The 26,494-nt window shown below is 36.5% G+C and overlaps 1 protein-coding gene across 1 annotated transcript; it reads right to left on the bottom strand.

Annotated features, from left to right (window-relative positions):
- Nucleotides 1-846: 846 nt before the first annotated feature.
- On the bottom strand, nt 847-26,290 carry SLC38A11 (solute carrier family 38 member 11). The gene is made up of 12 exons (XM_030018109.1): nt 25,946-26,290; nt 23,427-23,544; nt 22,932-23,006; nt 20,544-20,678; nt 18,779-18,844; nt 17,003-17,109; nt 16,371-16,450; nt 8,052-8,122; nt 6,929-7,090; nt 5,066-5,178; nt 4,258-4,389; nt 847-1,405 (listed from the first exon to the last, which is right to left on the bottom strand). Exons 1-12 carry the CDS (start codon nt 25,988-25,990, stop codon nt 1,160-1,162), a joined length of 1,350 nt encoding a protein of 449 aa, XP_029873969.1. The 5' UTR covers nt 25,991-26,290; the 3' UTR covers nt 847-1,159.
- Nucleotides 26,291-26,494: the final 204 nt, after the last annotated feature.

Raw genomic sequence — 26,494 nt, 5'->3', positions numbered from 1 at the left:
ACTAATTCAAAGTACACAGTTCGATTTGATAACAAAACATTTTCAAAATCCCAGTACTGATACAAAGGATACTTATATTACTAATTCTCGACTTCAAATTACTCATATTCTTTAGGCATGTGTGTGCATGTATTTTTATATATGCAGATGTATATCTTAACATACATATACATGAATCCTTAATGTTAAATGAATTTTGGAGAACATAACAAATCACCAAAATTTAACAAACCATGACAAAATCAATAGACATGTATTAAAAGAATCAGAGGACTAGAATGATAACCAATTTTAGAATGTTTTCTTACAGAATTTGCTCAAGCTGCACATGCCTGGCATATCGCAATGTTTCAGTCCAGTTTCAGAAATAGTAAATAGGGTTATAAATGTAAGAATTAAGCTGTGTTTGTTACACATGTCATTTTCTTCTCTGTCAATCTTGAAATTTTTACAAATACCATTTACTTGAATCTTTTTAAATTCACCTGTGTGGATTTATTCATGCAATATCTTTTAACTAGAAGACCACAAATTGTAAGTTACAGTTGAATTGTATCAGTTACAGCTCAGTCAGAATACAAAATTGCCCTTGACTCAAGAGCCAGTACAAGGGATGCTTTCAGCACTAAAGGACAGTTATTGCAAAATCAAAGACAGAATTAATAGGGGTCTTTCAATTTAACAGCAGTAGTTTAATACACAGAGAGAAACCCAGACATACTGTTTTTTCAGGCCTTCCAAAAAAACCCCGTAATATAGTGTACTAATAAATATACATGAAAAGAATATAAAATTAATAAAAACTAAATGACAGCAATAAAACATGGGAGATGTTTACGTTCCTAAACATTTCATTTATAGCTTTTAAACAACACTGCAGACTAAGCTAAAAAAAATGCAGCCTTTTTTGATATTTTTGCAAGTTATTAAAGTAATGTCTACTGAAAGGCACCTCTGAGAATTTCTGTTTCAACAGCTAAAACTTAAGTCTTATCTGGAAAAGGATGGCAGCATAAAACCAAGTGTGTAAATACAGTTATACAGTTTAATATTCTTAGTCCCTATCAAAATGAAAGCTCTTTGTTCCACTCTCCTTTAAACTGGCATGTATGGCTTGCTGCGAGAGGTACCTGATCTAGTCTGGAGATTGATGTGCTACCTATGGTGGAAGTGTACTGTTGTGAAAAGAAACATTACTAGGGAAGCAGTAGAACATTTCTTTTCCATGGCTACATTCCTGGGGATGCAAGATAGTCAAAACAAACCCAACTGTCATCACTAGCACACCGACAGCAAGAATCAGGCAGGATATGAGGTTATCTGAATGGTTCCATCGTTCTTTGGACAGCTTTAGATAACACGCTGTTGGGATGATAAAAACAAGTGGGGTAGCACTCAGAACTCCCTGTGTGTGGGAAACAACAATAGAAAAACCCTCATAAGCATGTATATTTAGATGTGAAAATGAAAAACCTAAATTTTAAAATGGTTGTGATTAGGTTGACACAACAGTAAAGCCAGAGAATAGAGGCCTTTTCCAGTGTTACTATATGGTAAACTTTCTTTTCAAAGTCACAAATAACTTACTAAAATATCTGTAAAAATATTTGAAAAAGTTCAGATTTATTTAAATGCTTTTGCTTTGTTGATACAGAATATTTTATGTTGCAAGTACTATTAAATCTGATTACCAGAAGTTTCTCAGCTATAGAAGTACAGTAAAAGTCCAAACATAATAGTTCTGCAATACTGTAACTGACTTAAAATATTTAAGATTGTTCCATGTAGGAGTCTAGATATAATACTGCCTAAAAAAAAAAAAAAGTGGAAACATCATGTAGCAGTTCAAAGAATTCTGATCAATTTCTACATTTATGACCTGATTTAGGTTGACTTCACTATGAAAGCAAAGCTCCCTTTGAGAGAGTAGAACCTCCTCTCTTATTAAAAATTCAGCTCCTCTTTAAATGCTCTCTTAGATAGGGACAGATAAAAAGCACCTTCTTAAATGCTTTTTATAGTAAAGCCACGGCAGATTAACATGACCTACTTGCCAAAAGAAAGCATTTTTATGCAGAAAATGTTGAACATTTACTTTGTCACATACTTAACAAACACTATGTTTCAACTTAATTATGGTGAGGTAGTAATCCAGCCTGCTGAATATCTTTGCATCATTGTTTGTACAAACTTTTGTATATTTTTATGGTAGAACCTGTTAACAATGAACAGTACAGACATCAAAAATAGGCACATGCACAAAGTATCTTCTTCATAAAAACTGAGACTCTTAAGTATGTGAAGCAACACAAACCAGCAACCCAGTAAAAGAATAGCACAGCAAAATCTGTGGACCCTACCCTTGACACCTGTATGACTGTATGGTTTCCTTGGGGAATTACCCCAGGGCAAACACAATGGCTTGTGTTTTGTTTTAAAACCAGAAAGCAGGAAAAAAAGTAAGCAGAGTCAGAGAAACAGCAGCAAATGCTCTCTGTGGTGAAGAGCCAAAAGACAGCTCTTCCGCTGGACAGAAAGCCTTCTGAGAAGACAGATCACATATACTTACTTTCACATATAGAGACTGCCTATTCATATTTCTCAACTGGTGGATATCAAGACTGTTGAAGTTCAACAAGGCCAAGTGCAAGGCCCTGCACATGGGTCAGGGCAATCCCAAGCACAAATACAGCCTGGGTGGAGAATGGATGGAGAGCAGCCCTGAGGAGAAGGACTTGGGGGTGTTGTTTGACAAGAAGCTCAACATGACCCAGCAACATGTGCTCGCAGCCCAGAAAGCCAACAGTATCCTGGGCTGCAGCAAAAGAAGCGTGACCAGCAGGTAGAGGAAGGTGATTCTCCCACTCTACTCCGCTCTTACGAGATCCCACCTGGAGTACTGCGTTCAGCTCTGGGGCCCCCAACATAAGAAGGAAATGGACCTGTTGGAGTGAGTCCAGAGGAGGGCCATGAAGATGATCAGAGGGCTGGAGCACCTATCCTATGAAGACAGGCTGAGAGAGTTGGGGTTGTTCAGCCTGGAGAAGAAAAGGCTCTGGGGAGACCTTATAGCAACCTTCCAGTACTTAAAGGGGGCCTACAAGAAAGCTAGAGGGACTTTTTACAAGGGCATGTAGTGAAAGGACAAGGGGTAATGGCTTTAAACTGAAAGAGGGTAGATTTAGATTAGATGGAAGGAAGAAGTTCTTTGCTATGAGGGTGGTGCGGCACTGGAACAGGTTGCTCAGAGAAGCTGTGGATGCCCCATCCCTGGAAGCGTTCAAGGCCAAGTTGGATGGGGCTTTGAGCAGCCTGGTCTAGTGGAAGGTGTCCCTGCCCATGGCAGGGGGGTTGGAACTAGATAGATGATCTTTAAGGTCCCTTCCAACCAAAATCATTCTATGATTTTATGATAAATGAAGATTGTATTATTATTATTTTTTTTAATATTCCCTTTGATTAAATGTACTTTCTGTGCCAAACCAGACTGACTTAATCTGGTAAATCTACTTTGCTAACTAGTAGTCTAGGACTCAAGTAGACTACATGGAAGTTCCAGCTAACCAAAAAAGTTACATAAACTTGTGTTAAAACTGGTTCAAGGCAGTAAGTGCCTTGTGTGGCCTGCCTGGTAAGCTCCATCTCTGCTATGAGGTGATACCAGACACAGGAATGTTTACTGGCAAAGCAGTTTCCTCCTAGAAATCATACACTCAGGTTATGTAATTACTCAGTTTTGCTCCTTGCTAAGTCCAAAGCAGGGAAAAATTCCAGTTACTATCTCTGTGGTCTCACTGCTACTGGTTTATTCTTTCTTCCTCCCCACCCCACTTTGTTTTTTGCCCCTTTGGCACAAGGCAGTCATTAGGATCTGCCCCAGTGTTTGGTAATTTGCCAACTTCATCAGAAGCAGGGATTAGAGAAAGAAATGCTAGATTCAGTCCTGCAATACAGTTAGGATGAGTATTTTGGTGATTTCCACTGCAGTTTAAATACATGAGGCAAGTCATAGCCACTTGCCATATCTCCAGAACCATTCTAAAAGCCCTCCCCAACCATATGAACTTTACACCCTGAACTTCCTTTCTCTTTAATTATCTGATTTTGAAGCAGTGAATAATTCCTTTTTTCCTGCTAACATTTCTACTGACTACTATGTCAAATTACATAAGATTTTCAGTAGAGCTGTGGATTTTGCAGAGTTCTGTTTTATAAAAAAGCGATCTATTAAATAAAAGAGTATACAGGTTCACTTACATTCAGCTCTAAAACTATTCCAAGGCAATCATACACTAATGATACACCAGTCGCCACAGCAATGATAACTACTGTCACAACAATATGGAAAACTGTTGAGACGTTCCCATGGAAAAACACATTGGCAATCACCTGAAACAGAACCACAATTTTAAACCTTGATTTTGCTCTTTATGTTAACAAACAGCTTATTCCAAATCTTCTAACCTTAGGAAACTAAAAGAATGGGTGAGAATATACTGACTGAACTTTACCTATCTTGCTTCAAGAAAACATCTTCATCCGCTTCCAAAAATAAATCATAACAAGCATTACCAAAATTACAAAACACTTGTAAGACTGACTTAGTTATACCTGCAGGATTTAGGGTATACTTACTTTCTTCTCATTTGCCCACTATAGAATAAAAACCACTCACAATTATTTATTGAACAGATGGATTTTCTAGATAGAGATACTTTCACAAAGCACAACTAGTAAGCATGATAAATATGCTATTTTTGCCTGTTCTCAGTATAACACCACCACTGGCATTTATGCCAAACTTGGAATTTTAAGAAGTCCTGATATTATTAAGTAATTATTAATATAATGTTGGATAATATTATAATAAATGTAATACAACATTATATTGTCAGAATCTAAGCAGTACAACTAGTACCCCATACTCATTGCATGTAGCAGGATAGGATATACTGATCTTTATTACAGATTAAGCATTGAATTCAGCTACAATATGTATTAATAATGTGAGAATATTATTAATATATATCAACATTGTTAAAGGGAGAATGTAATAAATTCTTACCTCTCTGGTCACAAAACATTCAAGGGGGAAGGTCAGAATTACAGTAACTCCATAACAAAACCTTCCAAATGTAGCAAGGTTGTCATCTCTACAGTAGTTTTCAAATATATCTCCTGAGGCATAGCAAAACATCAATTAGTTTGAACTTCATGTCATTTGCCTATTTGCAAATTGAAGTGTAAGTTACTGGAGTTACTGGAGTAATTGAGACTTTCTGATCCCCTCTCCTGACACATGTCAAGAAACTGTAGTTACAGTGACAAATTACATTCAGAAGGAACTTCCACCTTATCCTGCTAGTAGCAGTGTTTTTATTTCAAGTAGCATTTACTTTTCAAAAATCTTTTAACATACACACATCAGAGTTTTTAATCTGTTATATTCCCCTTAGCACAGATTTTGTACAAGATGCTGGTGCTTGTTTAAATAAATATGTGACAGATTCAGAAAGAAAGCTGGTATGTAAAAGATACATTTCCTTTAAAAATGTAATGCCTAGAACAACAACAATTACACAAGGAAGACCAGGGAGTTACCTCTGAAGAACTGCATTTCCCTGATAGTATTTAGTCACAGCTGGTAAACTGCAGGATTTTAAATATTCTGACCCTGAAAGCCCATTACAAACATATGGATTATTGCCTAGCAAATCTTACATCTAACAACAAAAGCATTGGTAGAGAATCAAATCACCATCTTGCTTAGTGTTTACCACAAAGAAGCTGGAATAATGATCTCTGAGGCACAAGAGACACTGCAAGACAGTGATCAGCTGACCTATCAGGTCTTTTCTACCCATTTACTATACCATCTTATGATTTATGACTTTTAGGATCACAATGGCACTGAAGAAGCAATAAGGTGTACTTTCAGAGAAAACAGCCAAAAGATTTTGACAAGGGAGACAAAAGGTAAGACAGAACCTGCTTACAGTAGAGTCATATGCTGAGGGATACCTGCAGTCAGAGCTTTCTATACTCGAAATATCTCAGCCAGTTTGCACTTAGTCTAGCTACAGTTGCATCTAGGACAGTAAGTTATTCTGCATAAACAGCACTAGAAGCAGGAAAAAAGGACAGATCAACCAGTAACCCCCATCCTACAATTCCTCTGTTCTGAACTACATGCTGCTGCTCATCAGGAAAGGAGAAAGCTTGGAAGCCACCTTCTACAGTTTGGAACAGCACTATTAAATAACAGAAAATCTGCTTGCTTATGAAATGTGTACTTTTCCCCAAAGAAGCTAATGCACTGAACAAATTTGCCTTGTTCTTCTGAAAGCACCTTTTCTACTTCAACAAAATGATGTTAAATAGTATGATGTAACATTGATTATATATATTTATACTTATACACATATTCATATACCCACAGAGGTGACAGTAGGATTAGTTACAGCAGAACAGCTGTTGTAAAGATAGGAAATATCTCTAAGTCAGAGCTAGGATGCTATATTAGCATAGACAGGAAAAGATACAGGAAAATGTATAGGAATATATGCCAGGCACCCTGTAGAAAAATCAAGGCAATTTTTGTTCTTACTGCTCTCTGATAGTGGACCATGTGGCTAAGTTATAGATGTTTAGTCCTCAGAAGTATTTTGATTATGGAAGTATTCAAAGGGGACTTTCACCTGTGAGGCTTACGCTTGGGAATCTGATGCCTGTTAGCACATAGCTGACATCTTTGTATCCTGTTTTGGTTTTTGGGTAACTACAAAGACTGTCCTAACGATTTCTGTCCAAACATAGTGATTGTAAAAATGCCAAAATCATACTAAGATATTAACAGCAAAAGTCAGACAGAAAGGTGGAAATGTAAGGATTACAGCAAGCACCAAAATTGAGGGATCAAGCAGTTTACCTTCTGTGTATCCTGTAAAAGTCATATATCCACACGCAGCGAATACTACACTGATAACAACAGCGAGTGAGACAGACACATGTGTGACTCGAGACCAGTTCTTTAACGTGGGTTCTTCCAGAGACCCATATATTAAAAAGCTGTTATGGTTGCAGATGAATGCTGAAACAGACATGACAGTTAAAGCAAATGTATGAATTCATGCATATAAAATAAGTTTACAGAGTGTATATTTGAAGGTAGGAGAGACACAGCACAGTTTGAAGCCACTCATGTTAAATACAAACATTAATCCTGCAATGAGTGGCAAAGATAAATGGCTTGAACTTTCACTTACTTATTTGATGGTTTATATTCATCCTGAGATTATTCCAATTACATTATCCTAAAATGTCACGCTGTTTCCCACCCTCCACACCTCCATTCCACCTCTATTTCCTCTTCCTACTTTTCTTTTGCTTAAGAACTCAATAGCAATTCTGAGATTTTTTTTTTTTTTTTTTTTTTTTTTTTTAAATTCACAGAGCCATTTGCTGCTTTCAGACTTCCTATGACATCCATTTTAGGCAGCAGCAAGCATTGGGAGGCCTCAGATTATCGCAGCGTTACCAAGAAGTAATATACCAGACCCTGCAAGTAGGAACAGATTTTAGAATGAGGATAATGGAGGAGAGTTGAGACTCACCTGAATGATTCATTGTGAGAAATGGGAAGCAACAGGCCCTCTCTAGCAAATGTATGCATTGGAGTGTAAGATTTTTCTGTTAGAGGTAATCTAAGAGAACACAGAATGATCACAGCCTCCTCAGTTTATCAGTTAGACTAATCCTATTGGTGCAGGTGTTTTAAGATGACCCAGGCAGTTGAGCTGGATTCACATGCCACACCACTGTCTCTGCTACAGTGGCAATAGCCTCTAAAGCCAGATGGGCAGTGGATGGGGATAATGTCTTAAACCATAACAATTAAATTCATATAGATGACTCAGTCAATTTAATTTTTTTTCCTAAATCAGCTTAACAAGAATATAAAAAAAAATAACAATTAAAAAAATGCAATTTCTAGATCCAAAATATTAAATAATTTCTTACAGTTGATCTGAATATTGAAAAAAATTACTTACCAAATGACATCACCCCAACGGCTTGTACTGCATTTGATTTTGCAAATATCCATGCATTTTCTGATTTGGGACTAAAACAGACATTTGTTTTAATAGATTATCCTCTTTTCAACTATCAGTTATTAAAAATAACTTATACTCAGAACTGCTAGTCAGATCTCCAGAACTCTCTGAAGTAGGCCACGGTGTTCATCAACAATAAGTTGAAACTAGGGAGATACCCTTCTCACATCCCTTGTTTTGACTGAAATATTTCTGTAATCAGTTTTTACAGCCAAAAATGTCAGCCTGTTTCAGCGACCAGTTTTGTAAATAAACTCTTCAAGTCATCATATACCAAGAAACACCAACAGGCAAGATAAAAGCTTTTACTGATTCTAAGTAAGGTCATCTCAACCCAAAATCTCTTCTGAATATTTAGAGACAAATTCTTCCTTTGAATTTGAACATGTAATCCATGCAGTCTAGAAATGCTTTTTTCCTAGGCTACAAATCAAGTGAGGCAGTTTGCCTTTCTTTACACCTGTTCTAACTATTCCTCATAGTAAAGGGATTCTGCTAGTTCCCAAAGGAGTGATAAATTAAAGCGTAAGAGAGTATATAGAGACTTTTATAATCAGGCAAGAATGTAATATCCCCCAAATCTGCTCCTCTAAGATATGCCCACAATTTTGAACCTTTGGTGATTGTAATTCTTAAAGGAAGACCACAGAAAACCACCAGGGAACTTTGTTAAAATCCATTTGATGCATGAACTTCCTCTCTGAATAAAGAGCCAAAATGAAGGAAAGGGGAAGGACATGAAACATCCTTTCTGGAACTACACTTTGCTAAAAATAATAAATGAAATTCACAAGCCAGTTGAATATTATATTTGTAATACTGAAGCACAGACAAAGGAACAATATAAAGAAGCTTGCTCTTAAAAAGTTGGCTGCTGCCACATTTGATTGTTCTGTTTTTATTTAGAGGGAAAGCTGCTGCCACCTGAGGCCTTAGCTGCTATTTTCCTACTGCCCTAGAAAGCAGTACGGCACTCTGACATCACACACTGACACCAGTTCTGTGAAGGTAACAATGGCAGCTTTTTCTCTCCCTCTCTCTGGTGATAACTAGCTGGTTTTGACAGCCATAATGGCACACGCTATGCTAGGTTTCATTGCTTTCAAATGTTTAAACTCCATCCCCACCCCCTAAAAAGAAAAAGATGACAAAAAATATGTAGCTGTTTCCCCTTTCAGGACTCATATCTTACTATTTCTTGAGAGCTCAAATAGTCAATCCTACCTTTTCCATATTAAAAAACCAGTTTTACCATATCTAATGCACATTTAGTTCAGACTCAGAGCACCTTTTCAGCTCTTAAGCTGTGGCTGCTAAGCTTAACTTTGAAGTGAAAAGAACCTGAGCATCAAAGTCAAGTTCATTTTTGTCCTCAGATGCAGTATATTGACTTGACTACTGTAACGTACTGCTTCTAGACTTATGCAGCTGAGTATGGCCCTCCTAAAACATTCTCAGACTCAGCATGTAGATGTAAGAAATACTATGGATGAAATATAGATATCTGGCATTTCTCTTGTGAAACATGAGTTCCAACCTGCTATAGCTGCTGTAGATCCTTATATAGTCTCCCATAACCTGATGCCACTGATTTCAAACCACTAGAGATGTCTGTGGACAATTCATATTCATAATTTTGAATGTATTATTTTTCAAGAAAACTTCACATCTGATTGGGAAAAAAAATAATCAATACAATTTCAAAATAAAAATAGAATACAGAAAGCTAACATTACAACTGTTCCATTCTATAACCACTAGAGGTCAGCTTTGATATCAAACATGCAGAATGAATTTTTTTTTTTATATTATTCTTTGACAACAGAATTTGTGGAAGTCTTCTCACCTCCTTTTCTATTAATAATTAACACTTAGTTTATCTATAAACCAAAATATTTCTAAAATGCACAGAAATAAAAAATGCTTTTGTCTGAAACACATTTAATTTCTGTGAAAATGGTACATCTTGTGCAACAGTATAGCTATATTATAAGCTCCTACAAACAGGAATTTAAAAAATGGAATGTAGAAAGCATGTGAATTTCAGCTGAAACATTTTGAAGAAAGCGGCCAAACAATCAATTTAAAAAAAAAAAAAAAAATCACAGGAGCTAGTTTTCCCCCTGCACAGTGTTCGCTTATGCACTAGCAATATGCAACAGACCAAAATATAGCTTTGCTTTATGGATGAATAACAAATCACATTAGGAATATTATTTGGGGGGAAAAAAATCCAAAAGAACAAAATCCTGCTTATTTAGCAGCCTAAGAAGATAAATTCCTTCCATTCTAGTTGCGGAACTAAGGAAGAATTTCAGATTCATGATTTGAACACTACCAGCAGATTGCAATGTCATACAATGCACGCTGGTACAGATGACATATGCAACAGTATGTGACTATTTCTTACAGTAAGTCAAATACTGCTGCGTGTGTTTTGAAAAACATTTTCATACTGTGGGAATAGATGGATCTCGCACAGATGTGGTACGTAAACTAATTGAAAGCAACACAGTAAGACATTTCATTTCTGACTGTTTAGAACTAAGAGTCAACAGCTCTAGAGTTCTCACTGTATCAACAACAAATCACCTTCAAGTCCAGTCTGCATACAGGACATACAGACTTCTGCAAAGCTCCTGGAAAAGGGTGCAGGTGACACGAAAGTGTCTATATAAAATAAGACTTCAGACTGGGAAAGAGAAAACTGTGTCAGGAAACAGTAGCTGTTATGTATGGAAGAGCCATACAGTGAACAACCACTTAAAATGACTTACAAGACAAAGGGTACCCAATGGAAATATCAAGTATCAATTGTCAAGGTAAACATACATACATTCATATAAATATATGTATGTGTAGGCAGATGCATACACAGGCTGATAGAGTCTGTCACAAGAATACCAGGTAACACTATACCTGTTCTGCTTTTTCAAACCTGCTGCTACTGTTCAAGATGGATTTTTTTTTTTGAGAAGGACCTTTGCTCTAACCAGTTTGACCTACATTCTTGTTAGGAATTGTTAGGGGAAGATTTTAACTGCTGCTAATACAAGAGTAGTAGTAGCTGCAAATATCCATAAATGACAAAACCAGCTAGCTTACTGCTCCTCACTCAGTGTATAAAAACACAGGCTATGCCTGCATGAACACAAAGTTTTTTTCATGCTGGAGAAGGAGAAGTAGTTAGATAAAACACAATGAAAGTTAACAGAAGAAATACGTTTATGATACTAAATGTACTTGTTGAGAGCTGTACTGTCTATCACACATAGCAGAAGTCATATTACCTCTCAGCTTTTACTTTGTGTTACAACTGTGATCCTTGGAAGAAAAATAATAAAAGATAGAAAAAAAAGATGTTCCAAGGGAGATCCCAGATGGGAAGAAAATCTCAGCTGAAATTCAGCCAACAGCAAGACAGACTGACAATAAGAACTGTCCTTAGGAAGGTAGTGAAGCCTAGCAATGAAGAAAGCCTAGAGGTTAAGAAAATAAGACTCTACTCAGTCTTCAGTATACTTAAGGGAAAGTATAGCACAATAAACGTGCTAGTGAGTTTAAAAAAGTTTTGAAAATATTCGTGTTTACCTACATAAGAACAGGGGAAAATGAAAAGAACAAATGAGCCAGGCAAAGGTTAAGACCTCCTAATGGGGTAAAAGGTATTTCACATCCAGATCATGAGTAAAAGTTGGCCAAATTTGTCTGGTGGTCTAAAACAGCATATCTTCTACTTCTTGTAAAACATTTACAGTATAATATTGCCCATCTTAAGATCCATGTTATGCAAAAAATCTTTTCTGTCATTTATGTAGAAATGCTGCCAAATATAATACAGCAACAGATTGCATCAGAAGCAAAATATCTTTAAGGAGAGCAAGAGAAACATACATCCCTGATCTGAACCCAGCTCACAGGTATGAAAAACTGATTGAAGGAAAAAAAAAAAAAAAGTTAATTTTTAGAGAGGAAGCAAAGTCATATGTTTCACAGGGGTGCTACATGTTTGAATGAGCAAAAGAGTTCCATTGTTTTGGATTTAAGATCAGTGACAAACTGCCAAGTTTACGTGCAAACCAGCAGTTATCAAAATCATCCAAGAACACATGGCAGATTAATTCAGGTTTAATTCAATGATTTAGACATTTAGGAAATTAATTGTAAAATTTCAATTAAATTCTACTCTAAGGTAAAATACCTTTTTAGTTTTTGTTTAATCTTTAAAAGTTTAGAGACACTGAAAAAGTTTATAGATGCTGAATATAATTTAAACCAATATAATGGAAAGAAAATGAGTAATGCTCACATCAGCCTTGAATTTTATATTAATCAGTCATCTTGGTTGTTAAAAAACACAGACGAGGCAAAACTATGTCAGCCTCACTTAATTACAGCTGCTTTAACTCCTCTTTCTTCCTTAATGAACTACTTAAGAGTTCTGTAAACATACAGTAGCTTAGTTTTATTTTTTAATTTCATCACACATTAAATTTTATCTTGCTTACTATTGGATTATTTATATGAAAGAAAGAATCAACTTTCTACTTTCAAGTTATTTTCCTGAACACTTGGTGTTTTGTCCCTGTGATCAGCTGCCAGCTGAGTAATTCTCACATCCTATTTATGTGTAGCAGATAATCTTGAAGTTTTTCCGAGAGATATATGTATTATGCAGACATGGACATCATGACATTCTTTCCAAAAGAACACCAAATTAAAATGATCCATCTTCATAAGCTATATAAAATATTGCTTTTTACAGCAATGAATGTTATTTTCAGCTTTGAAGCATGAAGTTATTCTATGCAGTATTTACATACTGCACATTTACAGTTTGAGATAATTCTAACCCATTGTTTTTGATCACAGTAGAAAAACACCCAGCTATTAGCAGGTGGAAATAAAGTAAAGAATGGATTATCAAAATTATCTTAAACTTGAGATTAAACTCTGGGTCCAGAATTTAAAAAAAACTGGATTTTATCTGCAGGTTTATTATGTCCTTCAGTCAACAATAATCATATGGATGATATTAATCAAAAGCAAAACTGGGAAAAAGAGTACCCGAGTTTCATATTTGTCATAAGAGGAAATAAATTAAACCAAGTAATCCCTCATCATAAATACATTATTTTTTTCCTGAGAACTAACAAGAAAATAACATCCCTAGAATGTCCCTGAACAACCAGCCCCACTCCCAAAGCAACTAAAAAAAAAATAAATAAATAAAAATGCAATACTCCAAAGACTTATAATTGCTGTCTTTCAATCTACAGTTTCAAGCATATCAAATCATTAAAAACAGTAATAAAGTTGTCTAACACATTGCAGAAGGTTTCTAGGAAACATAATATTTTCTGTTGTCCAAATAATAGATAGAATTTTCAACTGGAAAATGGATTGAATTTAAGCAGAAAGACAGTTTTATCATCCCCAGATAATCTTGTTGTACCTCTCAAAGGGAAGCAATCTTCACTTTGAAAAATATAAAGGTAAGTGAGAGAGTAATTATCAAAGTGGGAAGATAACCAAACAGGATTCCAGTGGAACCTGACCTGAGTGCAGCGCTTCTGAATGTACTGAGCAGTAACTTGAATGATGGAACAAAAAGTAAGAAGCATCCTTAACAGAAAGCATGAAATGTGCAGTTAACACAAGCATGCTAGAGAACAGGGTGAAAAAAGAAAATCATAAATATGTCAGTAAATGGAGATATCATCTGATAAAGCAGTATTCAATTCTGTAATGACAAATTCTACAGTTATTCAGAGGGAAAAGAAAGGCTTTACAAGAACAGAGGAGGGGTGGGGGATAAGAAAACCCCAAACTTCATGAAAACAGAGTAAAAGAAAGGAAAAATTGCCAGCTCACATTTCTGCAGAGAAAGGCCTGGTGCTTCTATTAGACTGCAAACTCAAGGCATGTCCACAACGTCATGCTACTTTCCAAAGACACAAACATCAAACTAGGTTACATAAACAAGAGCATGGCAATCCCCAAAAGATAGAGTTGAAAGGGACCTCAAGACACTTTGCATGTAAGATACATCAATCTTTCTTCTCTGCTCCTCAATGGGAATGCCACAGGCAGTTGGGGCACCACCATCTCACTTTAATTTGCAGAGAACTTAAGGCAGCCATTGAGAATGATCAATAGCACAGGAAATAACAAGTAAGAGAAACACTGAAGGAACTGTGTTTGTTTAGTCTATAGAAAGGATCACCAAAGGGGAACAAGCTACAGCTCTTTACAGGTGTTTTTTAAGCATTTGAAAAAGAATAAACAGTTTGCTGTCCATGTCCACTGTGGTTAGGCCAAAAAGCAACCAGCATGAAATGCAGTAAAAGACATACGATACACATTTAGGAAGAATTCATAAGAAAAGGCTAGTTAAGAACTGGAATAGGAAATCATGGAATTGCCAAGAACAAACTAGACAATCACCTGTCATCAATGACAGGCATACAATCAGTTCTGAAGTGTAACAATGGTAGGGATTAAATATTGTCTCTTGGCCCTATCAAGCCTTTATCTAGGATTGTACAAATTCTTTTCCTATATGACAGATCTAAGCACTGTTTCATAATAATGATTTTTTACATCTCTTTGAAAACACCAACTTCTATTGTATTTTAATAAGGGTTTACAGTAAATGCGTTATTTGTTTCACTTGTTATAACACTATGATGAGGCCCATATTAAAATGTATTAGTGTTCTTTATTCTCATTGTATAAAAAGAGATGGCATACAATTATACCATTAACAAAATATTAGAAGAGGATTTTAATAATTAAAGTATATGTCTATTTCTAACTGTAAAATACAAATAGTAAAAATATTAAAAATAGACATTGATAGAATGTTTGTGAGGCAAAAAGATCTGATTAACAGTTTATCAGCTTGCTAGATGCATTTTGAAAACAATAGTGTAAAGGCAAAAACGGAAGTTTCTAAAGAATTAAAAAGGAAAACTTCAGGAATCACTCAAAACCCAACATTACTTATTGTAAGAAAAAATAAAACCATGCCTTCCATATTTCTCAGTGCATCACAACCGTTGAGAAGAAATGTCACCCTAGTAACAAGGTCATCAGTAACCATTAGATAGATTATATATACGTATATATAATATATATTTAACCATTATATATAACCATTCTTTCTTTTTTGACAGAGGATTTTGAGATTACCCTTTCAAATACCCCTTTAACACACAGCATGAAAAACATGCTGCTTCAGCAAGATGGTGGGGAGGAAGTCCCACACTGTTCTGAGTCCATCATTTTATGGATGATAGACAACATCATCTGGTACAACCTTAGAAACTGCTATTCTGGTCATCTTCCTAGTATTAAACATGAATATCCTGCAACTAACCCAAGTACCATAGCAGTAAGACAAATTAACAATTATGCGTAACACTGCTGAAAATCATGGTGGAAAAATCCATTTCTTAAAGAAACATTAGAAATACTATATAAAACTATTCCAATAAATAAATAAGCATTCAGCACCCACCACATTACTTATGGCCTAGAAGGTCTGCCTTTTTCCTTATCCTTTAAATGTGAAGATATATTAAAGATAATAGATTCATAACACTTCGTTGCAATATAATTATAAATATATTGCCACATGTGTACTAAATTGTCTAGAACACTCCAATGTCCAATGTTAAATACTACTTTCACAGTACGAGTGCTGGAAAACAGTTTTGCATACTTATATTGTTGTTTTCTCAATTGACAGAATAAAGTTTTTATTATTGTGTTCTCTTTTTTCTTTTCATTATTTGTATTCAGCTTTTATTATGAAATCATTATATTAACAGAAAAAGAAATATTCCTAAGATACTATCTATTTTAAGATTTTCAATATCAGCCATCTGACAATAATGGACAAAATTAAAGATTTCTCAAATGACAAACAACCTCACACACCCATTCAGGAGCCACCTGCTATTAGCCATACCACCTGCAATTTCCAATCAACCTGTAGGTTTTTTGAGACTTTTTCTAAATTTGCTTACGTGCAATAGAAGGAAAAAAAAAAGAAAAAAAAAAGAAAAAAAAAAGAGATAAAGTATGTTTTAGCAGTTCATTTTGTATTACTGTTAATACAGGTTTATTTTTTCAATTATCTGTCTCTCCCAAAACAGCCACATTCCAAAACTATACACCTATAGATAATAGTGAAATAACAGATTACGTATGATCAAAAATTCGCTTTGTAGCAAGTGGAAGAATACTCACACTTCTGGACTGAATGTTACTGTTCTCACCATTACAATAATCAAGATGACAATAGTTAAAATCAGAGAAATAAGCGATACCTGTAAAGGTAAAAACATGACTTCAGTCAGTAAGCTGCTGAAAGGTTGTCCTCTTATTAAGCAGCATAATGTATAATGTACTTTTTTTTCCTAAGAATAATTAACAACCAAGTAAAGTTCTAAATATCACATCAAATATTTATAATTAGAAAGCTTGTCCTATATCATCATCTTTTAATTTGTTATTCTTTTTGAGTAACTAGCCAATTGCAACTCTTTGTCTAATTTTAAATGATATTCCCATTTAAACATTTCTAATCAACAGTGCTCAGCATTTCAAGATCAGGCCCGTATCACCCAGTGTTTACAAGATTTAAGTTCTACTAGCAGTAGATGGAAAAACTCCAGCAATTCATATGGAGACCAAAGTTTTGCTTAAACTATTCCAAGTTTTCTGATCTTTCTTAGGACAGCAGACAGTCTGAACTTTTAAAATATTTAACATGCTCTAGCCAGATGTAATTGAGTTCAAATACATTAAGTTAGACTGACACTTATTTTCTAATGGCATACAGAAAAGTAAACCAAAAATCAAATGCTATTATGATTTACCTTTCCCAGTTTTGCTATGTCTCGATATAAAGATATAGGCAAGGTAAAGACGATGGTGGTAAGAAGAATTATGAAGTGACGGTCAGTAAGTACATTATCTGGTCCAACTAAAGCAAAAAAGAAAACAATTTATTTCTCTAAGAGACTGACATGAGGAACAGATTAGTTATGTTTGAAAGGCTAGGAGTAACAAACTCTGATGCTGATCAGGCTTTTATCTCCTTTACTCAAGCTAAGTAAAACTGAAATAAAGACTAGGCATTAACTAACCTTGAGGAAACCATACACAGCATGTGCATAATCACAAGAATTCTGCAAATTCAAACCAAATGCGTAACATATGGGATATATTATACCAAACTTTGGAAGCCTGGCATTTCTACATATAGATTAGTATTTCTTTCATCATGCCTGGGTCAAGTAAAGCATTCTGTTGCTTCTTTCTGCCATTTACTCAAGGATTTTTTGACACTGTGTGTTGACATCAATTACTGTGCTGTTGAAGATAAGCAAATTCTTAAAGAATGACCCTAAATAAGTTAATTTTGAGGTTTCTTTTGAGCACCTCCTTTCTTGCTGTCAGCTGGTGTCCACTTGCAAAATACAGATTATCATGTGAAGGCAACAATAATGTTATAATACTCCCTGCAATCAGTGGGATTTATTTGTACAACTGGTGGTTTTTTTCAATCCAATGACAACTTAAAATAAAACATATCTCAGTTTCAGTCAGGCTACCATGAATCATGGGCTTGAATGAAAGCTTACTGAATGATTATGGCTGGAAAGTGACTGGCAATTGACATGGAAAGTCTGTGTTCAGTTCCCTCTATTCTTTGGGAGATTATAATGCTTTCCCACCTCTTTCCAGGCAGGCATTCTACCAGCCAGTGAAAAGATGTGCCATGCTGGGGGTTCCTCCTATTACAGAAGTCACATTGTATATAAATTATTAGATATTCACTATCACTATCAACCTGATCAGGTATTCACAGAACAGAGTGTGACAGTTAAAACTGCATCCACACCTTGCAGGCTTCACCAGCTAAAAATCATAGTTCTCTTGTGGAAATCAAACAGTTCATACAAATACTAACTTCCACTTCATTGCAGACATGTTCTTTTTAGTTTAATTTCGCACTGAAGAATGTTTTAACTTTGTGCTAAAGTAGATGGGAAATGTGCACACAAATTGTTCCACTGATTCTGCTGTGAAAACTTACAGCAGAGGAAGGGTAACAAGTGCATGAATTAAAAAGCTCCAAGTGCCACATCTGGTTTTGCAGTGAGTATCTAAGAGAACTGGAAGTTACATATGGAGTCCATGACCAACTATTACAGATATACTTAAGTAAGGATTAAATCCATTATATTATTTGCAAGTAATCCAGAATTACTCACTAGATGAAGTGCAGTTTCAGTATTCAAATGATTATTATAGGAAATATCTAAAAAAAGATGACAGATATGATGACCTTGTAAATAAACCACTGTGGAAGATTCCTTCTATTTGCTTAGTATTTCATTGAAGCATGTGGTCTCTTCAGTGACACTGAGTCCAATGATAACCAAGGACTAGGATTATAGGTTTTATTTGAGAAAGACTTTTTAAAAAAAAACTCACCAAAACACACTCATACAAATATGCTTCAAGTTCTTAACGTGAACTACCTTTAAGAGTAATTTAAAAGCAAAGTAACAGGTAATCCCTAAACACTTATGATATCCTCCTGTCCAATACATTTTCCCTGTTCTGAATTTTTCAATGCATCTTACCTCCAGGAATTCTCTGAAAAACTTTAGTTAAAGTGTCTCCTGTTATTATGTTGTAACTGATCATAGCTTAAAGAAAATAAAATTTTTTGTTAGTACAAGTCAAATATGAAATATTTTATAAACATTTAATACACATATTTCGTAGACTTCAGGATTATATGCCACTACCCCTCTTGTATGAATTCTGGCTAGCACCAACAACTTCTCAAGTTTTAGGTTTAAAACAAAATTTAAAAAACTTCTTTAACACTCTCCTTTATTTCCTATTTTTTTTTTTTTTTTTTTTAAACAGGTACAACCTCAGCAAGAATCCAGTCTGGATAAGCAAGGCCATCCTGCTTATAAACTTACTTCAGAAGATGAAAAATATGCTTTTTAAAATTATTTGTTTCTAACAGCAATTCTTTGCCAGTTTATTTTCAAATTCTTGTTTCTATTTAGTAAAGTTCCCGTGTTAGCCTAACAATCAGTCCTGCAATCAAATGCACAGGACTTCCTAGCTCATGTAAAAAGTTAGCAAAAGCTTTAAACCAGAAGAACAGAGGAGAAAATAGATGAAGATATCAGATATTGACTTCCATTCCTTCCTCTCGTTAATAAGAACTGTGGCCTTAACATTCATATTTCATTCTTATCTTACTCTACACTAGAAGTGTGTATATGTGTGCATGTGTGTGTATACATACACACAAAATATATTTATATACTCATGTGGTCTTCACCATTTAGACAGCATACATACAAGTATTGACCTTAACTAATGCATAAATATTCACTGTTGTGAAATTGTAAGTCATTAACACTACTTATGGAAATAAACTGAAGCACATACATACACATAACTGGTTCCAGCGTAAGGACTGAGATCGTAACAATTCTTTCCCATATTCTTTATGAAGTAGTAATTATACTCTTTAAGTCAACATGTGTAACATTGTTGCCTGCAGTAACAGTAACTTGACTCCCTTAAAAATTTTGGCTATCTGTAATAAATTCAGATTGATTATTCCCAAAGTAGGAATTTTGATGTGGGACTCTGCGGTCATAGTCCAGACTCTTGGTATCTCAAGTCACCACCTCTTGCAGCTCCATGTGTGAAAATACCAAGCTTATTTAAGATTTGATTTAATTATGTTACTACTGTAGGGGACAGATTCAGAATATCACTTCATTTTAAACTTCTGGTCTAATTAGTTCCTGCCCAGATTATACTTGTTTGTTCTTTTACTATTTCTTCTTCAAAGGGGTCTTGACTGCCCAATTTCCTAGTAGCTCATTGGGTATGAGCCTGAATTAATGCTTTTGAAGAACAATAACTGCACGCAATATTCAAGGAAGATCTGCTCAGTGGATTCTCCAATGACAGTAATACTACATCTTTGGAAAAATATTAATTCAATATAGTTCTAAAGTCATATTTTCCTTTTGCTTCAGGCACATCAACTTTGTGCTCTGTTACTCATTCTAGAACAGAACCTCTTCTTTGCTATTTCTCATAGCTACTTTTGTCATTAAGTGTGCGATCATGAATTTCTCTGCTATTACATTTAAGTTCATTTCTATTATTCTGGTCCTCCAATTCATTGAATTCTTCCTCAGTAGTTCTTCAGAAGACACCAAGTAATTTTTTTTTTTTTTATAGGAAAGAGGCATATACAGTATATTCTTTACAGAGTTCTTAATATTTAACCAGTAAAAGAATGAGGAAATGTGAAAAACCTTGTTATTTATAAAACTTAAACATTTATATTTTATGTGATCTTACCAATAAATGGATATAAAAATTGAAGAGTTGAAAGAATTAGATAACCTACAAGACCATAAGTTTTTCTGACCAGCTCTTGATAGGTGTTGGTACCGGAGAGGTTTCCTCCTTTGATCAGTAATATAATGGAATAATCTGTTAAAATATAGAATTACTGTTAAAGACAGTATGAGCCAACTTGTGGTTGGTTACTGCTCATCTTTTTTACTCCTTAAAAAAAAGTCTGTAAAAAGGAAAACAGTGGCACTGGGAAGAACAGGGATGAGAAATCTTGCACAGGATCTCAATCCACCAAACCCAGGAGTTACAGGCTCATATTGGAAGGAAATTCCAGCTTTCCCTCTTAGGGACAGCAGAAACCGACTCATTTTCATTGGTTTTCAGTATGGTCAAAGAGAATGAGAACTGTTATGAGCACCAAAAAAGGAAAATTCAATTAATAATGCAGAGGCCTCCTGAATGGATGAAGCCTTTGATTATATCCTGAAAGGGGGTAAAATGCGAGTACTGCCTGTGTCATGGTGGTAGAACTCTCAATCACTTTACTCAGCTATTTATCTAAGTTTGTGAAAGATAAAGCCTGGTTAGTATTTTGTGTCTTCTCCATTGTTTATGATAAAAATATTATAAACATTATTATTGGATACTTTTAAAATAAAACACGCACAAAGTGATTTATCTGGAAAACCGTGAAGCAATGTGCCTTGAGACAGAGCTGATGTCAAAGCCGAATTACTCCTACATTGAACCTCAACTTTTTATGAAGCACAGTTCGAAATATTGCTGTTATGTCAAGCTATGCTTTAGTATTCATTTGAGCACCATGGGATTTTTCCAGTCCAGATTAGTTACAGCACAGAATTTATTACCTTAGTGCAGATGTCTTGACAGATAGTAGCTAGACCTCGTCTATTCCTCATCTGGCTTTCACTTAGCTTGTAATCTATGCTGCGATAGGAACAGTTCCTTTCTGTGAACAGTATTGGTGTTTATTATCTTCTGGGAATTACTAAAATTACAAAATTTTCAGTGTCTTTACAAAGGAGATCTCTACCGTTTGTTAATGTGAAAGCCAATCCAGAGATTACCACGAGCATATGCAATTCTTACACAATATATACTCACTTACACTATAATCGGGAGCAGACAAAAACAGAAATACAGAATTGTTCATTATCAATTATGTTGCATACTGAGCTGATCTTGCACAAGAAATATTAAGTCTTTTTAGCAAGGGATTTTAGACTCACAAAACTTGAAAAAGATTTATCGTTAAATGACCTAAAATTGTATATGTCTGCCAATCTAGAACTACACCCAGCATAATTCAAAAACATCCCCCCAAATGAAATACTTTTCAGCATACTTTTCAAACAGCTATTTGCCAATTATTCAGTAAAAACTATGGAAAATAAATGCTAATATTATATACTTAGCCTGTACTTTAAATGCTACAAGTCAAAAAGTTGTAACTATAGTTATAATTTGCTTGTGCAAGATATATTGAGCCACATCTTTAACATAATAAAATGCTGAGTTTAATTCACAAGTTCTGGGCCTATGGCTATAAAGTCTTCAGAATACTTAGAAATGCAAAGGACAAATCAGGAAAGTAACTGAAATTTCTGAGCTATGTTTATGATACGATTTCATTAATGTATTTTGCCATCAGCCATAGAGAAAATTTTCCTTTCATATTGAACATATTCCTTATGTTATATTGCCCTCTAGTCAAACATCAATCATTTATGCAGACCCTTAAATGATGTTATAAGCAATGAAAAGCATCAACTGCTGCTCAGCATATGGGTAACAATTTGTGCCATTCATGCCATTTTAAGACTTGAATCCACAGAGTCCTTACAAAAATTCTCCTCTGATTGCAATGGATTTACTTATGTTTAAGTTTATTTACCATGTGATTTCAAAGCTTGTCCCTTTTTGAAGGTAAATAATTATGATTCATCAAAAAAAATTTAAGTAAAATATTCAAAATCACAGTACAACCAAAAGTTTTCATTCTGTGGTATGTTTAAAAGAAGTGATATACAACCCACTCAAGGATCAGTCACTTAATTAGGGTAAAAACAGTGGACTACAACAGGTGATTATGAGGCACAAATAAGAGCTATTCTTCCAAATGTCACCTTGACCTAGTCTAAGAAACTAGGCTTTACGAAAATAAATTGCACACAAAAAGCAGCTTTATATGTTGTACGGTATAATTCTCTACTTTTACTAATCTGCTCAAGGGATTAGTGATGTAAGGAAAAAATTTGTCATTTTTATTGTCATAGATATACTTGTTTAAGGTAACATTAAGCTCAAGACCAGCTAAACATTGCAAGACTAATTTTCACTTCACAACAGAAACTTCTTTTAGAGTACCTGTGATATAGGCAACCCCAAATAAAAGCAGTACTCCTAGTGGAAAACCAGCTTCCTTCATTGAATATGGCAATCCTGTAAATAAAAAAAGGAGAGATTATAGAAGAACCTTTCCAAATACTTATTTGTGATGACCAAAATAAAGACATATTCAGATTAATAAAAATGCTATCACCCAAATTGGACCAGCATGCTTAATAACCTCAGAAAGATCATCTTTAGTGGACAAAGTGTTGCCTAAGTATGAAGTTCAGTCAGCACCTGCCCAACCAGTTTTCTCTGATCATTATGGCAAAGAGGCGGTAGGGTATTTACCACTGTGAGATGTGATCTCAGCTGACACCTCTGCATTTTTGCATAGTAAGCAAATAAAAATAGGGAAAAATCTTTAGGAACAGCAGCAGAAAGTAAGATGACAGTGTTATTCTCCAAACTGGATAGTCATGCACGTATAAACAAGGCTGAACACAGGGTAGTGAAGAAAAGTATACTTACCTATAATGCCTGATCCTATGATAGAGTTGATAATGTTAAATCCAGCTGATGCCAGATCACTGTTTCCTCCTTTGTTCTTGGGCTTATTAACAAGTGCTGTTTGGTCATCCGTTTCTACCTATTTCAGGAAGACAATGATAACATTATGCATGAGAAAAATAGGTGAGCACAAAGATTTTACACATAGTCTAGTCAAGATCAAAAAAAAATTGTCATAGACTCAGATTTTTAGAGGTATTTTGATAACTAAATCCCATTTTTTTCAGTGAGAAATCAAAGGGGCATTAGGCATCTAATTCCTGTATAAGTCTGACCCATAATCTTCTGTAATTAATTCTTCTCTGAAAAAAAATAAGTGGAAGGACAGAAACGTATATGAACTCAGAGGAAGGCTGTTAAACAAAGAGCTTTTTAGTCATGTTCCAAAGGCAGAAATGTGAATCAAGTATTTTTGAAAACATTTTGGCTAATACAACTGGTCAGTAAAAATAGGCCCTCGAATCAGGGGAATGAAATCAATTTCAAGAGTTGCTAGTAAAGTATGCCAACATCTGAAGATGCTCTATTTCAAGGTTTTATCCAGCATTTTAAATATTTGTGTGTCATCCAATGGTTTAGTTCATTACAAATAGTTAACAACACTATAACATTGTCTAGTCCCAGGAAGTTTATGTGGGAAGGTCTGGTACAAACCAAACTTCAAAGCACAATTTGTAGCCAGTAGCTTCAAAAATTAAAGTTCTTATCTTCAAAAAGCATTTCCTTATAAGCATGCATAAAATGGTCCTCAGATCATCACTCTGCTGCCAAAGAACATTTTAGAATCATTCATTAGAAGGCCAGTATTTTAAATGAAGTCATGTAATTCAAAAGAGGAACATGCATTTAATGAAGAAAATGCCCACCTGTGTTCTACAAAAGCAAAATGTTGTGTAGTTACCATGAAAATAAAACTACCATTTCATGGATGCAGGAGCCTATTTAACATACATAGCAGGTAGTACAAACTCAGATGCTTGTCACCAATTCTCCTGGAAAAAAAATTAAATGACTGATATAACTAAGTAATCTGTAGATAGTGGTAGAAGCTGCCACGCACAAGAGTGCTTCCAGGAGGGCTACATATTTAAGTGGAACCTTTTAATCTTTAAGCAGTACTAACATAAGAAGAGTGATACTGGCTTAGATCAAAGGCCAGTATAGCCTAGCATCCCATTTCTGAAAGAGGCCATGGAAGGCACCTAAGGAAGAGTATAAGAACATGAAAAATAGCTAGTTAGCAAATAACTTTCCTGTCCCAGCTTTCCTCAGTTTGCATATCCCGGACTTCCCAAAGCAGATATATTTTTGGTGCACATCCCTTAATAGATTGCTCCTTGAATTTGCCCCTTTTTTGAAGCCATGTGTATTTTTTAGCATCTACAATGTCATATGACATCTTAATTACGCATCATATGAAGAGACAGGTACTTTTCTTTGTTCCGAATCTACCATTAAATATTTCCACTTGGCATCCCAAAAATTGTTGTATCTTCACATAAACCAACCACTATTCCTGCTTATCTTTTCCATATTGCATGCAGTTTTATAGGTAACATTCTCCCTCAGCTGTTTCTCATCTAGACTTACAGGTGCTACATTTTATTTCACCACTGATTTGAGCAGCAGAAGCATCACTGTCATTCCCTCCTGAAATTTTAATGCTCTCTGCTACTTACAGCACAGTACATGTGAAATTGCACTGAACTAGAACAGTCCAGTTCCCTCTTTTCAGTTGTTACAAGAAAATGAACGTAATTTGACACATTTGACTTGGCAGAAAGGACAAGGGCAACAGAAATTGTGACACAGGTGAAATGGCTCCTGTGTGAAGACTAGCACCCTTGAAGGTGCACTGGGACTGCAGATGGGGAGGGAATGCCTGTTGGGAGGCATGCTGGTGAGCTATGCAACGTGGAAGGCTGCCCAAGAGGTGAACGGGATGCGTTTGCCTCTTGTAGGGTCCTCTCCCAGGGACTGGCTGCAGGCCATGAGACAGCCAGGGCCACTCACTATCACATTGACAGCAGTGGGCCCACCATGAGATAGGGTGCTCAAGTTCTGGTCCTCAAGAAACACTGCCCAGCAGCCACAGCTCCCCTACCTCACAAGAATAAGGCCCCTCAGGTTGCATTTTTTTCCCTGCGTGGTATCTATGAGCCTTTCTTCCTCACACGAATTAGGGGGAAACCGAACAGAGATGAAAAAGCCATAGCTGCTGTCAGCTCGTCAGCACAGCCGGGGAGCCGGGCTGAAGCGCCGACCGCCCGGGAGGCTTCCTGCAGCTGCTCGCCATAAAGCCCGCCAAAACCTGCCACAGAGCCCCTCAAATGTTCACACGCTCCCATCCACTCCCAACGTCCCGCGGCGACGGGCCGAGGAAAGTAAAGCGAAGTCAGGTGAATGCCGGCGGGCTTGCTGAGCCGCGGAGAGCCTCCCACCTCACCCCTCCCTGCCGCCGCTCATCTCAGCCCCGGTACCTGGTGAGCGGCGGCCGGCGGCGGCTCCAGCCCGCCGCGGTCCATCGCCGGCTGCCACAGGGGAGGCGCGGCGCTTCCCTCAGGGCGCCGCCGAGCTGCTGCGGGCCGCCGCTGCTGCCTGAGCCCCGCGGGCCCCGGTAGAGGCAGGGGAGGGAGCGGAGAGGCGCGGCGGGCAGGCTGTCTCGCTCTTCCCGGGCGGGCGAGGAGCGGTGGCAGGCAGGCGGCGGCGCGGGCTCCTCTCAGGTGGGCTCGGAAGGGTCCCGCGGCACCTCCACGGGTTTTGGAAAGGCGTGAGCTTATGGGCCGGGCTCGCCGGCGCCCCGCTTGGCACCGTGTCTGCACAGAGACCTGTTGAATCGGCGTCAGGTGCTGGGAGGAGTGCCGAGGCCTCGCACGGGCGGGAGGGCGGGCGCTGCCTCGGGGCTGTGAGGCGGCGGCTTGGGGCGCCCCGGCGTGAGGGAGGCGGCGGCTGCTCCTCCCGTCGGTCCCTCGTTTGAAACTTCAGAAAGTGAGCACTTCTGCCTCGTATTTATGAGACCCCGAATTTAC

The sequence above is a fragment of the Aquila chrysaetos genome, chromosome 6, assembly GCF_900496995.4.
Source record: "Aquila chrysaetos chrysaetos chromosome 6, bAquChr1.4, whole genome shotgun sequence".
Taxonomy (NCBI): Eukaryota; Metazoa; Chordata; class Aves; order Accipitriformes; family Accipitridae; genus Aquila; species Aquila chrysaetos.
The sequence above is the reverse complement of the archived record's forward strand: the minus strand, read 5'-3'. Positions and strand labels throughout refer to the sequence as shown.